Source organism: Polyodon spathula, chromosome 26 (genome assembly GCF_017654505.1).
Source record: "Polyodon spathula isolate WHYD16114869_AA chromosome 26, ASM1765450v1, whole genome shotgun sequence".
Taxonomy (NCBI): Eukaryota; Metazoa; Chordata; class Actinopteri; order Acipenseriformes; family Polyodontidae; genus Polyodon; species Polyodon spathula.
In genome coordinates this window covers 19,686,498-19,701,225 of record NC_054559.1, presented here as the reverse complement: position 1 = coordinate 19,701,225, position 14,728 = coordinate 19,686,498, and the positions used below count along the sequence as shown (strand labels likewise).

Genomic DNA, 14,728 nt, shown 5'->3' with positions numbered 1-14,728 from the left:
TTTAGTCCTCGTCGGGCCTGTTTATTGAAGCTGGTCTGCAGCCTTGGCTTTCTGCTGACACTTTCACAGCTGTCTATTTTTAACTTCTTTTGAAAGATGTGCCTGTGTTTTCACCAGCACTGGGCTGGCGAGGTCAAAACCTCCTTTAAGACACAGTGATCTTTCCAGAACTAGCTCAAGGAGCACAGTCCTCCTGGACAGTACAGTGTACAGACTAGCCGGTCAGTCAGGACAATTGAGGTAATATTGAAAAGTTACTTTTCCATAAGTGGGTAAAGGCCCAGGTTTCATTGACAATGTCTATACTTTCCAGTTTCCTGTGCTACGGATGTGATTTCTGACGGCGTGTGTCAACATCTGGCACTAAGATAAGGCAGGACACCTTGAGGACTGAAAGGGTTAATGGAAGTCCAACTTATTAAATGCCACACTGAAAAACAAACAAAACTGATGCATGCATGCTACTATTTGAGATCAGTTTACTGGTGTGCAGGGCTGAGTGGAGTTATATGCCCTAGCTCTGTATGCAGTGTTGAAAGAGTTAAGGGTAAATCAGTATCATGCTGACCAACAGGTGTCAGATCGGCTCTGTGGTGGATGGTGGCAGTGCCTTGCATAGGAGAGAGCGTGCATGTGGAGAAGCAATCGTCCTGCAGCAACTATGCTCAAAGCGAACCCGCAAATATCTTTTAAGTAAGTTAGAATCACCAGGGATGACTTTTTTTTTTTTTTTCCCAGAATAAACCCCCCAAAAAAGCAAAAAAAAAAGCATTTTTCTGTGATTTGAAACGCCAACCTGACAACAGTTTAGTGTAGGTAGCTATCTGTTTCAATAGCAATGAACACAAGAGTAGATGAGTTGATACACTTGCACACCAGCAGGCAATGAAGTCCTGCGCAACCGCAAGCTCTTCTATTCCATGCGTTTATTTAAATGGAAAGTTTCAAGCTGGTAATCCATTGCCGGGCCACGGGCTCCTGTAGTACGGGAACCGCTGCGTAACGTTTGTATCAAATCCATTGGGATGCCCTTGCTGGTAATGCCTTAGTTAGCTCTGCTCAGGACTTGTGTAACTTTTGCTTCCACGCTAAACTAGAAGACGTCAAGGAGCTTTGCGTTTGCACAGCTTGAGCAACTGCGTGTGTGTGTGTTCATATAAGAGACCGGCGGCCCATGGATCTGTGTTGGAAGTGAGCTTTCTACTCCAAGGTCAGGGCTTGCATTTTGCCAGAGGAATGTGTGTCGGAGTAGCGTGGGATTGTTGGCAGACACTTTATTTCATGACGTGGGCAGTTTGTTTATCTACATACAGCATTGTATATTCGTACCCGCTGATCAATCACATCATTATTCTCAAAGAGCCCGTTGTCTAGGTCAGGGGAGAGTTAATGATATGTAATTTGTGAATGATATTGTGAAATGCATATAATGCACAGTATAACACACTATGACTTGTATCATAATGGCAGCTTTACCACTGCTCTTGTGGTCGATGCCACAGAACCCCTTGATGGAATTATACTCTTTGCTGTCATGCAAGAATCGTCTGTATTACACTGTGTATTTTAAGATTTTGAAATTTCTTTATTAGACGGCCTTGCAACAGGGAGATACAGCTTTTATACTGTACAGAACACTGCAAACTAGCACAGCGAAAGACAGCCTGTTTAGACAGTACTCATGTAGTTATGTCTTATTTTTGTATCTGTGGTTCATACCATTGTGATGCCATTGGTATGTGAAAATACGAGAAGGTTAACACTGTGGTGGAGTTATTCTACCATTACGACTCACTGGAGCTGCCCTTGGGCTACCATTGCTTTTTTAGGACCAAGCCATACTTTTGCCATTGGTAAGGATGAGGACCTCTGCTTCTGTAGCCTTGTAGTGTCTGTGTATTCACTTGGTATTTGTAACATTAAAAACAGCATGAAGATATGATTTGTTTGAATAATTAAGTGGGGAATTATTAAATGGTGTATCCATGTTTTTATGTAAATAATTTCAGAGGGCAGGAATCAGAGTCTTGCTGAAAAAACCTGGCTGTTGTTTTTTTATATTTGAGGGGAATATATTCAGTGGAAAAGCATTTAAAAAAAAGTGGGATTTAATCACTTAGCTTAGTGCCAGAATCTCACTGAGATAAACCAGCAACAGGATTTTCAATTTGAGAGGTCAAGAAGACATTTTTTTTATTTTGTATTTATTCACTCAAAATGGATTAACGTATAAATCTGGGCTAGTCTTTAATTCTGAATATTGAAGAACCACGTGCTGAATGGGAAACCAGTTTTTATTTGATTTATTTATTTGATTTCCTTTTTTTTTTCCTGGATATAGAATCCATTTGAGAAACTGCAACTAGAAGGGAGTCTCACGAGCTGTAGGATCTGCAGGCAGCAATGAATCAATCACAAACTAATGTTTAATGAATGCATTTATAAAAGGATTCACTTCAACAAAAAAGGAATCCAAGGTAATAAGAATGATTTATGACTACAACAATGGAGAATCACACTGGGGGCTGCTCAGAATTGCTCAGATCAGAAGGCAGGATATGTATCGTGAGCTTACATTTGCAGTGCCAGCTCATGTTTCCAGAGCTTTATCCAGCTCAGGTCTCTTTAATCCCAAATCCTCTGTATCCTTCTGTTACAGAATCCGAGCAGAGCAGCAGTCCCAGAACTGGGATTGGCTCAGACCAGGAACACAGTAAAACAGCCACAATGGGTAAGTCATGTAACCGACCCCAAAGAAACTCTTAGAATTTTAGAAGTGACTGTATAAATACATGCTGTATGGGTACTGTGTCTGACTTGGTTTGCAAAGATATTTACCGCCCTCATGCCCTTTTTGCATCATTACGTAGCTTTCACACATTTCTTTCACTTCCTATCTGGGGGCTAACCGAGTCCTAGTTTCAAACCTGGTTGCATAATTTAGTTTTTTTATAGCAGAGCATGGCTTTGAGAAGACAATAGAACAACACCCGGTTCAGTTTGTGCGTGTGTGTGGGCGCCTGTGTGTGCATGCGTATGTGCATGTGTGTGCGTGCATGTGTGTGTGGTGTGTGTGCGTGTGTGTGTGTGGTGTGTGCGTGTGTGTGTAGTGGGGGGAGTAGAGAAGTGCAAGGAGGCCAGCAGGAAATGGGCACCTTTCTTTCTTTTTTTTTTCGAGTGGAAGAGGTTCAGTGAAAGCTGCCGTGTGCGTGGTACAGTCTTATCAGCGATTCAACCTCCTCACCTTTTCACACCAATAGCAGACCACAAAATCTACAATGACATCTGCCAGAGCTATTCGGCTTGGCTGGCTCGTGGTGTTTTTTTTTTCTTGTAAGTCGTTTACAGTAACAGAAGACATGTGAATCCCCTGCCTTCTCTGTGATGCAGCAAACAGAAAAATCCCCGTTACACTTTCTCATTGATAGACAATGGGGTGAACCAAGTCAATGCAATACCATGGACAATGTGCCAGGGCATGAGGACCACTGTGCAATATGTGTGCCAACTCAATTTCTTCTTCTTCTTCTTCTTCTTCTTCTTCTTCTTCTTCTTCTTCTTCTTCTTCTTCTTCTTCTTCTTTCTTCTGTGTTGGGTATCACCCTCAGATCATGTGACTTATGTCTTTTGCAGATGCCCCAGAGTTTCAGGACAGCTTTGTGACTTCAGGAGTTTTTAATGTAACAGAACTGGTTCAAGTCTCCAGAAGTAAGACTTTTTTTGAATAAATTATTGGCTCTAAGTTTGAAGTGCCATTAGTGGTTATAAAAATGGTATTCTGCAGTCTTGTATTATTGATTTTAAGTGATCGATATTGAGTTAAAGACTGTGGTATAAATATCCACCTGATCTTTAGATCATTAAAATATACAACACATTATGCTGTTCACACACATGCTGTAGAGTATTTGTAAATGAGGTAGTGAGATTCAGCAGACTCTGCTTGTTGGAGCACTGGACATTGCAGCACAATATTCACACGTATATGAGTTTGTATTAATGGCTGTCTCATGAGACAGAGTTTTAGTGAACAGGTCCATGTTGTGCACCTACAGCCCCAGTGGTGACGGGGACAGGCCCAAACTTCTCCCTGGGGGAGCTCCAGGGGCACCTGGCCTATGACTTGAACCCACCAGGGGCAGGATTGAGGAGGACCCTGCCCAGCACCTCGTCCAGCGGGTGAGTATTGCTGCAGAGGGCCAGCGCTTCCCATCAACAGGTCGTGGATCATTCAGATAGCAAAGCTATTTATTAGCAAATCCAAAATTATTATTATTTAGTAGACACTTTTATTCAAAGCAGCTTACACAGACTTGGGGGGTGAATTATGCATCACAGCTGCTACTGCTGCAGAGTCACTTGCAATAGGACCTCGGTTTTACATAGTCCAGAACCATTCCAGCCATTACTATGAAACTCCCAACAGCGCTAGATTTAGAAATACTAAAAGAATCAATGAAGGCATTGAGAAACGCTTCCAGTTGAAACGTTTCTAATTAAATGGAAGTTCCTTTTAGTGTTTCTATGTATTTTTTGCAGAAGTTTGAGGAACCTCATATGCGATTTTATTCATATAAACAGACTTTCAATTGCTCTTCAGAACAGAGCCTGGTAATACCTCAATGTGGCATTTAAAAAAAAAAAAACATTTTTTACATAAGAACGTGTTATGTGATCCCAGTCCTGGAAGGGTTAAACAGTCTAACTGTGAATTATAAAACTGGGGCATTGGCTGAGAATATTCTGTGAGAGAATTGCAGTGAGAGTACTTCCTGACGGTAGTCTCTTTACTTCCCCACAGCAGTAAAAGGCACAAGTCTGGCTCCATGGAAGATGACATTGACACTAGCCCAGGTGGAGAGTACTACACCTCTCCCAACTCCCCCGCCAGCAGCAGCAGAAACTGGCCTGATGAGATGGAGGGGGGTGAGTGGGAACCAAGCGTTTAGATTTAGACGGAATGGTGGTGGATTGGATGTGCGCTCCATGTTCCTTCAAAACCTTGTAGAAATACTAGGGGGGGGGGATTCCGTCAAAATCTCAGCGTATATGCAGACCCATTGGCAGACCACAGCATCGCCAGCAGCAGCAACTGGGCTTGAAACAAATATTCCGATTCTTGGATTATCGATAAATTAGTACAATAAAAAAATAATGACCGAACAAATTGCCTGATTATTATAATCAATTATCTCCCCAGCTCTAGGTCATACCGTTTTCTTAACATTGGTATGTCAAAATATGTGTTAGCATTCCAATTTCTCTTGCCACAGTGCAGAACAATTGAATGGCAAAATATAACGGTCCGTTCAATAATAGTTTATCTATTATGTGAGCTGAACTAAACATGTGCTGATGGTTTGGGTAAACACATATCACTGAGGTTTTGAAATAACAATGGTACTGCATAATTAAATGCTGGGGCAGGCTGGTGGATGGTTGTCCAAAGAAATCACTACTACTCTGTAACGTCAGAGGGGGGGTCATGATATCATTCTGGGTATGAAATTAATAGAATTGAAATATGCAGAGGGGGATCTTAAATTATTCTCTGTGTCTTCTTTGTCTGGTCACAAACTCCCCCACTGACAAAGAATGCTTTTAGAAAGGGTCGTAAACTAACTGCTGGACAAGCGTTTTATCTTTACCTATCACTGAATGAATCATTTGGGCGCCAGCAGTATGTTGCAGAAGGCAACTTCCAGACAGTTTTAAGTATGCCTTGATACTCAAAACAGTGATCAAACCGTCTTGTAAATCCAGCCGACAGGGTGGCGGAATAGCGGACCAATTGAGAACAATGGGCTGTCTCTGAACGAGAACAACCAATGAGAAACACGCCACGTGGACTCGGGAACAGCCCAAAATAACCAAACTAACCAATCACAGGGTTGAAGAGAGAATCACAAAAAGCCGCTGACTTTCGAAGTGTGAGCGTGCTGCTGCCCAGATGCGCTGCTGCCTAATCGTGCTTTTGACAAGGGAAAGTTGCTCGAGGAGTGTCCACCTGCTATAGGTGGTGTGGAGCTCTGAGGAATGACATGGAAGCCAAACTGCTCTGAAGAAAGTTGCAGAATCATGAGAACATAAGTGCTCCAATTCACGGAAGGCAAGGAAGAACCAGTGTTCTGATGAATGGCTAAAATCAGCTTTGAAGAGAGCCGTAGCTGTTTGGCCTATGAGAGTCTGAAACAGTAAACAGAAGCAAAGCCGTACAGAGGAGTTGCAACAAGAATTGCAACACTTCTACAAATTATATAACTTTTCAATTGCAACACATTAGCTGAACTGAGTTACATCTGATCAACGGAACTATTCCCAGTTGGAAAACTGCCAACAACAACTAATTCTGCAAGACTTGGACATCCACAAGCTGATTTCCATTTGAAAAGGCTTATTTATTGCGAGCCTATGCAATACAATGCGTACAGCCAGGTGCTGTTTTCATTGGAACTTCGGATCAAGAGCTCAAGTATTCATCGACACAGATTGGATTCTGTATATGGAAATCGATAAGTATTCAGCATGTCTAATATTAAACACTTCATGACTCGAGAAAGTAACTGAAGTAAATGCTATCAAGTTAAATGGAAACTGTTCTAGGAATAGAATATAACTTCCTGTTTGTGAGTGAGTAAGAAATGTATTATGGGTTGAATTCATTCTCTTGCAAATTTTCATGATCGATTACAATGAGAAACGGGTACTAATGCAAAGTAGACACTTTGTGTGATAAGACATATTCAATATTATTACCCATGTATGCTAATGATGTTTTGGTCGTTGTAATCGTTTGACTACAGAATCAGTGAACTGTGTATTACTATTCACGCATATCTCTAACCAAAAGCCTTTCCTTTCTGTAATGTTAGATTAGTTGTGCACCCCTTTTATTCTTAAATAAACGATTGTTTTATATTTCTGACACGTTGAGTGGATGTCAGTTGTCAAGGGAATCCGAGTTCTACATAATGTCACCAAACTATTATGGTATGCCTCAGTTATTAACATTTGGATGTTCTTAACAGGGTGCCTAGAGACTAATTTATATATAAATAAATTGCATACCAAAGTCACTAGAACTCTAAGCAATAATTTTGACCCACTGCTGTTTCAGATAATAAGCCCCCTGTTTTTGGTATTACTAACTATAGCATAGTTGTGTGACACACCCAGACTATAGCCTTTATATCCTAGTGCTTTGGAATTTGGCAGTGTGTGTGTGGTAATTTTACTAACCTATAGTCGGTAAATTATTTGGGTATTACTAACCTGAGTAGCTGTTATACCACAGTGTTTGGTATCACTACTTGTAGCAGCAATATCGCAACATTTGGTATACTAACTTCAGTACCTGCTATAACAGTGTTTGGTATTACTAATTTCAGTAGTCCAGACTGAGGTAATGACACGGATGATCAAAGGGCTTGTTGTACTTACAAGAGTTTCCCCTCTTGAAGCCTGAGACTCAGAATAGCACGATTAAAGCTGGAATAGAGTTTAGCATGTTAATTATCTCCAAGGCATCTAAACAAATCGCTAATACGGAGGTTTGTCTACTCTTTGTTTGATCAGGTAACACAACAACAAAGAGTGCTCAGGCCCAGTTTAGTTGCCAGGTGGATATTAGCGGTTTCTTGAATAGTTTTGCTTAATAACTGTGGCTGTGAGGGCAGACAGAATCATCTTTCTTGTGGGAGTGGCTGCTAACAATTCTCCCCATTGTGCAGGGAAGCAAGTCAGGGAAGCGGGTCCCATGTGATTGTAGCAGGCATCTGAAGGGCACCTCTGAATTAGCATTGAGCGAACTAGCGTGCCAAACAGCTTTGTTTTTCAAATGCAAAAAATAGTTTTGAATATTTGGTCAATCAAAAAAAAATAATATGTTCAGTCTGCTTCTCTTCATTTATTTTTGGTTACCCTTTACAATAAGCAACAGTTTATATAAGAAAACTAGAACTTGTTTATCTTTATTTCTAATGTATTTCTAATATTCATTTATTTAGTTGCCACATTTATGCTATCTTTGTGTGTTATAAATGTTATGGCTCATGAAAATGATGCACAGTGACACTGGGCCCTCCCAGCCATTCAAGCCTGGGCTTTTCCTAAAACGAGGCAGACAATTGTACTTTAAATCTGGGCTCATTTGAGACCAAACTCTTCAAGCCAGACTGGACGTCTTGAGCTGTCAATGCTTGTGAATTAACACACTACTCTAACCTTTATTCTGTCATTTCTGTTTAATATTCCTCCTTTTTACTAATCAGACTCTCTTTCCAGCACGCCCACACCTCTATTGAATCACGTATAGTCTTGAGGGCTAATCTGACTTGTTATTTTTCTATTGGGATTCAAACAAAGGAATCATGTATTCTAAATAGCTTAGGGGTTTTGTGCAATAAGTCTTGTCTTTAATATCTATGCCACGTGTGGGGGGTAAAAAAGGGATCTGTGCTAAATACCCCCATTGTTCTAACAGAAGACTTTTTTCCCCTTGGATATACCCGTGTGTTGTTGTCTGTGCTGTATAATTTTACATTCTGTTGAGGCATTATTCAAGTAGCTCATGTACCATCAGACGACACCAGAAATGTGTTGTTTTCCGCTCTTAAATCACAAAAGTGTACCTTTTTGTCATGTTTATACCACGATTAGGTGTGTTGTGTACAACCCTCCCCCCCAGCCTTTTATTATTTGTAATGTTTATCTGTTTTTCTTTCACTTTCTTATCAGCTTCCTGTCCAGACAGGAAGGTGACGCCCCCTCTTGCTTCTATTGGCTGATTCCCTAGCCTTCTGATAATAGATCGCAGGCAGTGATTGGCTGTATTGCCTATGTACCCTGAACAATTCCAAACACGACAATTACAAAAGATGTATTTCCTTGCACATAAATGCAGCCAAACATTACACTGAAATGCAACTGTAAACTGAATCTGGGGCCTGGGTTCTCAACAGGTAATTGAAGGCATGTCAGGCACCAACAACACAATGTTACAGTAAAAAAAAAACACCTTTCAGCTACAAGTTGCAACAGGCAAGCCCAGTCATGCCCATAACACAGGCATTTTTTCTTAACATCGTCTTACTCAATCCTTCCTGTGTCGTTTGGGAAGGATCTTGTTCTGATTAAACTAAATCAAAGGCCCTCTAACCCCCGTTTTGTCTAATCCCAGGTTGTTCAGTCAGGATTTACCGGGAGCTCTTCAATCCCAGCCTCATCATGTCAACGTCTCCTGTCAAATACGGTGCGTCGCTTTTACAACTGGCTTTCCCAGGTTTCTGCTGGATACTGCCGAGCACAATTCCAACCCACCACCCACACCTTTCAGCACACTGTTAGGGTTGTGGATTACGTGGCTGTATCTTTCAGGGTTTCTGTAGGTAGTTTAAAGGGTGTGTGTTTCCCTGTGAAAATCCTGCATTGTTTTATTGTTACCTCAATGATGGAACCCTAAGCAAATTTCATTTTACTATCGCTTTGTGAATCGCTTTTTCCTATATGAAAGACACAAACATTATTGTATTTGATTTTTTTTTTTTAATGCACTCTAAAAGAATGTTCCCAGGGGTCTGCCCTAGTGAAGGCACGGCTACGTGGTGTGCAGGGTGAGTCATACAGTCAGGGGAGGGGAGGGAGTGGAGCGTTAGGGATTCCACAGGGAGCACTGGCGCTGACGCTCCACTGGGATAGGGAGGCAAAATCGTCAGACTGGTACTCCTCACTGGCCTGGGTTCCCGGTCAGCTACAGGGCTGGCCTTTTTCCTCCAGAGGCTGGTAACTTGTAGAATTCCTGGGTGACTGAGCTTCAGTCCTCTTGAGCTATGGTGAGGGAAGAGAATTTGAAGTTCCAAATGAAAATAAGGGGGATGAAATAATTGACCACGTACAGTACCAAAGCTTATCTGTTTTCAGTGCCTCTTCATTGCTTTACTCTCAGAGGCAGCATTAATTGCTATGATGAAGAAAAAAAAAAAAAAACGTTAAAAGATCAAATACACATTTACCATAATATGTGCATCTTTCAGCTAGGAAAATTTGAGATTTATGAAGCGACAGCAATTCATGTAAGGTTTACTTAAGTATTGTTTTGTTGGCTCCTTCAAGACCACAACAGAAGCGCTAATGGCCAGCTGACCTCATGATCTCCAACGATGTCAGTTCCGATCAATAAAGGTTATGAGGCTGTCCATGTGAGTGTGGACTTGATCACGATGACCTGATTTCAGGAGGGATTGATATTTTAAGTCCTGTTGTATGCAATAACATTTGATCTCCCTGTATTCCCTCATTTTCTTATTAAAGTAACACTGTACATCATATTCATACTAACCAGCAGGAGTTGTGGTTTTTTTTCCTGTAGCATTTAGGAGTTTATAGAAACATCTATTTCATCCACCATTTTTCTTTAAGTTGGGGTGTTTCATGAGAGAGAAATTCAGATAAGTGTATCGTTACACCCTACAGAACCTAGGTATTCCTTATTTCTTATACAACCTGGAACTGAAATTTCTTACCCATTCGTAAATTAACTCCACACGCGAAACAAGGTGTTGAGTTCATTATGCTCTGGAAGCAATCAAATTACAGGTAATTACAGTCTCATATACACTCTGCCCTCCAGCAAGTATTGGATTTAACGTAGCATCAGGTCTTGTCCTCATAAACACAAGCCACCCACACAGTGACAACACAGTACCAGGGTCAAGGACGATGCAGGCCAAGGACTGTTTTCTTAATCTGTGATTTAAAATCTGTTAACCTGGGATGTTCTGTTGGCACCCTCTGGTTGACCTCAGCCTTCAGAAGGTCAGCGGTGTGACCTTTCCCCCACCCCCTTGGCCTGCCTTCCACTCAGAGTAGTCTTCCTGTCTAGACTGCTTTAACAAGACTGTTAGTTAGTGAGGGTTTCAGCTGGTGAAGCCGTGAAGGGGAGAGGCTCATCCGGGACTCAGGGTTAGCACTGGCTCGATTTCCGGTTGCCATCAACTTGGGATTGAGCGCTCTCCAGACCGACTTTAAAAGGAATTTGGGTTTCCCTGGGAAGCCCAGGCTTAGGGGTTGATTTTCAGATCGTTGATTTGGTCAGGAAAAGGCCCCTTGACTAGGCCAGCTGTATTGCATTGGGCGAACAGGAGCAGCATTGATTAATGACAATTGACAAATAATATGACGTTATTCAGTGGTGCAGTTCTGAAACTGATCCCTAGCTGGGTTATTGATTAGTACCTGCAGATAAATATTTGCGCAAGAAAACACATTTAGGTGTAGTTTTTTTATCGATTTTAATTGTCAACGATAAAATAGTTGCTGTTTTTTTTTTTTTTTCCATCTGGAACATTTACATGCCGTAGCAGAACCACGCTTCATTTAAGTATATTTGTATGTTTAGCAGGATTTCTGGAATCAAAGGAGACACAGCGGTTGGAGGCCTTTGCACATTCTCTCGCCGGCACTATACAACTTGCAACTGACATTCTAAACCCCTTGCTGTAGGTCGGGAAAGAGAAATGAAAAGTGGCATTGTCTTTTCAAATGAATCTATTTAAATGCTCTCACACTGGCACTCTAGATTAATCTTGATTTATTAACCCACTAATTAGCATTAATAACAAGGTTGTAGCTTACAAAATAATTTCATAAACCTTACTTTTCATGCTTTTCTATTCACCGTATAGGTCCCTGTTTTGAATGAAACACGTGATATCGTGAGCCTGTATTTTTTGTTTGAGACATGGTGAATGGTACTAGGTTAAAAGAAATGTCAGTTTGCTTGTCTTATCTTATAGGAAATCTGTTGCTGCTTCTCTTGCTAGGTCATTTCGCCTCGGCAGTGTTTATTAGGAGGCAAGCCTCAGACTGGAGGCAAAGCACCTTAGTGTTTAGAGGAGGCGGGTAGTTTAATTCTCCAGGCGAAATGACCATGAAAGTGCGAAACAATATCCGAAAGCCTGCAAAGGAAGGTTTCTTTAGCGTAGTGTAGCACCAGGTACTTTAAAATCCAAGGGGAAATGATTTGGTTTAGCTTGGAGTTTCATTGCTTCGGTTTACATTGCTAGCAGGATGTCTACAAACAGTTGCTGGATGTGGGATACATTTAAAATACTTAGAATCTTTCACACCTGCTTCCGATCCTCCAGGAACACTAAAAGAAGCTGTTGTGTCGTGGTTACTGGTTTCACCTTAGAGGACCTGTTTCGTACAGCTCTGCAGCTCTGTCATAATGGCAGGCATATGCATCCCATTTCCCATGTGCAGGTTTGGCTTTTATGAGACTCTCGAATAAGTGTTTAAAGAGAGCTCCTGTACCTGTAACTTGTTTAATAGCCTGGTGTGGGGTTTATTTTACAGGCTTATCAAGTTCAGACCCTCGTTTCAGATGAATAAATCAAATTGAAAGGCGCCGTGCGGTGGCATGGAGCTGGGAGTGCTGAGCGTATAGAGTATGAGGTATACAGAGACGAATGCAGCATTACTGAAGCAGCCGAGCTGAAACGCTAGATAGAGAAACCATATTCACAAACTGGAGGATAGGTTTTGGTGGTACATGTTTACTAGGGATCATATTTATAACGGTTTTTGCAGCTCGCTACCTTATTTTCGAAGGCTTTGACAACTTTGCAAGGGGAAAGCAAACTTACCTGGGCCTTTCAAATGTTAAAATGTGAAAAACGATCTTGTGTGACTCCCAGATTAGTTTTCTTAACTTTTATTTTATATAATTTTGTTTCTGCGTTGGTTAGCCAGCCACAATGAATAGCTTTTTTGAGTTTGACGGTGATATACAAAGTTGTCAAATATTACCGTAAGCACACAATACACGACAAACCCTTTGTGTTCCTCTTTCTTTTTAAACACAACTCTCCCCTTCGCCCCTCACACGGAAAGTGTAATCAGCGTTTCACTCACTGGACATTCCCTTAGATCATTGCTAGCTGTCTGCATGAGAACACTAAATACCTCCAACTACTAACAAGCACCTGCCGTCTCTAGAAACTCACTTTCTTTCACTTGCTTTGATTTTTTTTTTCCAGGACACCTCTTAATTGTGTAAGCATAGGAAACATCTATAACTAACAACCACTCGATAATGTGTTAAATAAAAATAAATAAAAAAAACACGGAAAGAGTTGTTTTTTTTAAGCATTGGAATCACCTCGCAATTTGACCAGTGATAAATGTATGTGTGTGTGTGTGACTGGGCTGTAATAACAGAAGGGGAGAATGAAGCTGCTATCCAAAGGCGTGCCTGGTCTTTATTGTCCTGAGATCCCCCAGTGCAGCAGTGCGCCTCTTCCACTGCGTCTGACTCAGCTTTAATCCTGGTGTTCTTTCTCTCTCGTCTCTCTCTGCAGGGATCTCTCCCACAGTGAAGAAGACTGAGATGGACAAGTCTCCCTTCAACAGCCCGTCTCCACAGGACAACTCCCCGCGGCTCAGCAGCTTCACGCAGCACCACCGGCCCGTCATCGCTGTGCACAGCGGTAAGACGCGGGCTAGATTTACCCCAGGATCCTGTCTGAATTACAACACTGCTAGCTAGAGGCAGTGCAAACCTGCGGGAAAATATGCAAAAGATTGTGAAGTCTATATCTGCTGAGTGTTCTGTGGAGCATCTTGTGTGTTTAGTGTTTGTATTAATAATGGCTTATAAAAATGTAAATCAAGTAATATCAAACAGTTTATGGGTTTAGTGTCAAACGAAAACATCACCTCCCATCACACGAGACTTCTTATTGGGCCACGTTTCCAAAGCCTCAGCTCCAGTCTTTTATTAGCTCCTCCTTTCTGAAGGAGACGAAACATCTGTAGCAAAACTGCAACCGAACGACTCCGCTCTATATTTCATGGCCCCTTTAGCAGTGTGTTTATGATAATGATGATGACAATATAGCTGCAGAATATGGCGAATCTGGAAGACTGATTCCCGAGTTTGACCACATGTCTCCAAACTGCTGATCGCTAGAGTTATGCTAAATCTTATAGCATAGTAATAAGTCATGAACAGGCCCTTTGAATTTTAGACCACAATCTCTGTATCTGTAACCCTAAAGAGAGATCAGCTTGTCGATCATTGAGATGATCACACTAGCTGTTAGCAGACCACAGCATTGCCAGCAATGGCAACACAGTGGATGTGAAGCTGATATTGAACAGTGATCTAGATAGAGTAGCACACTGCCTGGTTTTGTTTTTAACTGGGATGCCATATACAAACACTTGTGTATCGCATTGGATTTTGCATTGGATATTACTTCACAGTCCCCTCTTGTATTGCTGTTGTCTGCAGGGATCTCCAGAAGCCCACATCCTTCCTCATCTCTGCACTTCCCCACTACCACCATCCTACCCCAGACAGCGTCCACGTACTTCCCCCACACGGCCATCCGCTACCCACCACACCTCGGCACCCAGGACCCCCTCAAGGATCTCGTCTCGCTCGCCTGCGACCCGTCCAATCAGCAGCCGGGATCGGTAAGCCACAACTCCAGTTTCAAATTCGTCATTTTTTATTATTCAGAGCGCCCAGTAAAAATAATCAGTTCATGTACAAAATGTTGAGTGATTATGAATAACTCCACAGATAAACAGTCAGATGCATATTATGTAGATACTGTATATATTCATTTTAATATAGTGTAGAGTTCTATGCATATATAACGAGGGGGGGTGGGGGTGGCTGTAAAATACTGCATGTGTTTTCCCTTGTTTGTTTGTTAATCCG

General features: G+C 41.7%; 1 protein-coding gene across 6 annotated transcripts in view; it reads left to right on the top strand.

Moving 5' to 3' along the window:
• Nucleotides 1–14,728, top strand: part of LOC121301086 (nuclear factor 1 C-type) — an 87,115-nt gene that overhangs the window by 55,967 nt on the left and 16,420 nt on the right. For 3 of the 6 annotated variants that reach the window (XM_041230202.1, XM_041230204.1, XM_041230201.1), the window contains exons 3-9: nucleotides 2,660–2,731; nucleotides 3,634–3,708; nucleotides 4,035–4,179; nucleotides 4,802–4,926; nucleotides 9,179–9,250; nucleotides 13,359–13,487; nucleotides 14,294–14,478. In XM_041230202.1, the coding sequence (XP_041086136.1) occupies nucleotides 2,660–2,731; nucleotides 3,634–3,708; nucleotides 4,035–4,179; nucleotides 4,802–4,926; nucleotides 9,179–9,250; nucleotides 13,359–13,487; nucleotides 14,294–14,478 (803 nt within the window). The remainder of the gene's footprint in view (nucleotides 1–2,659; nucleotides 2,732–3,633; nucleotides 3,709–4,034; nucleotides 4,180–4,801; nucleotides 4,927–9,178; nucleotides 9,251–13,358; nucleotides 13,488–14,293; nucleotides 14,479–14,728) is intronic. The other 3 variants (XM_041230203.1, XM_041230205.1, XM_041230206.1) reach the window with 3 other exon arrangements.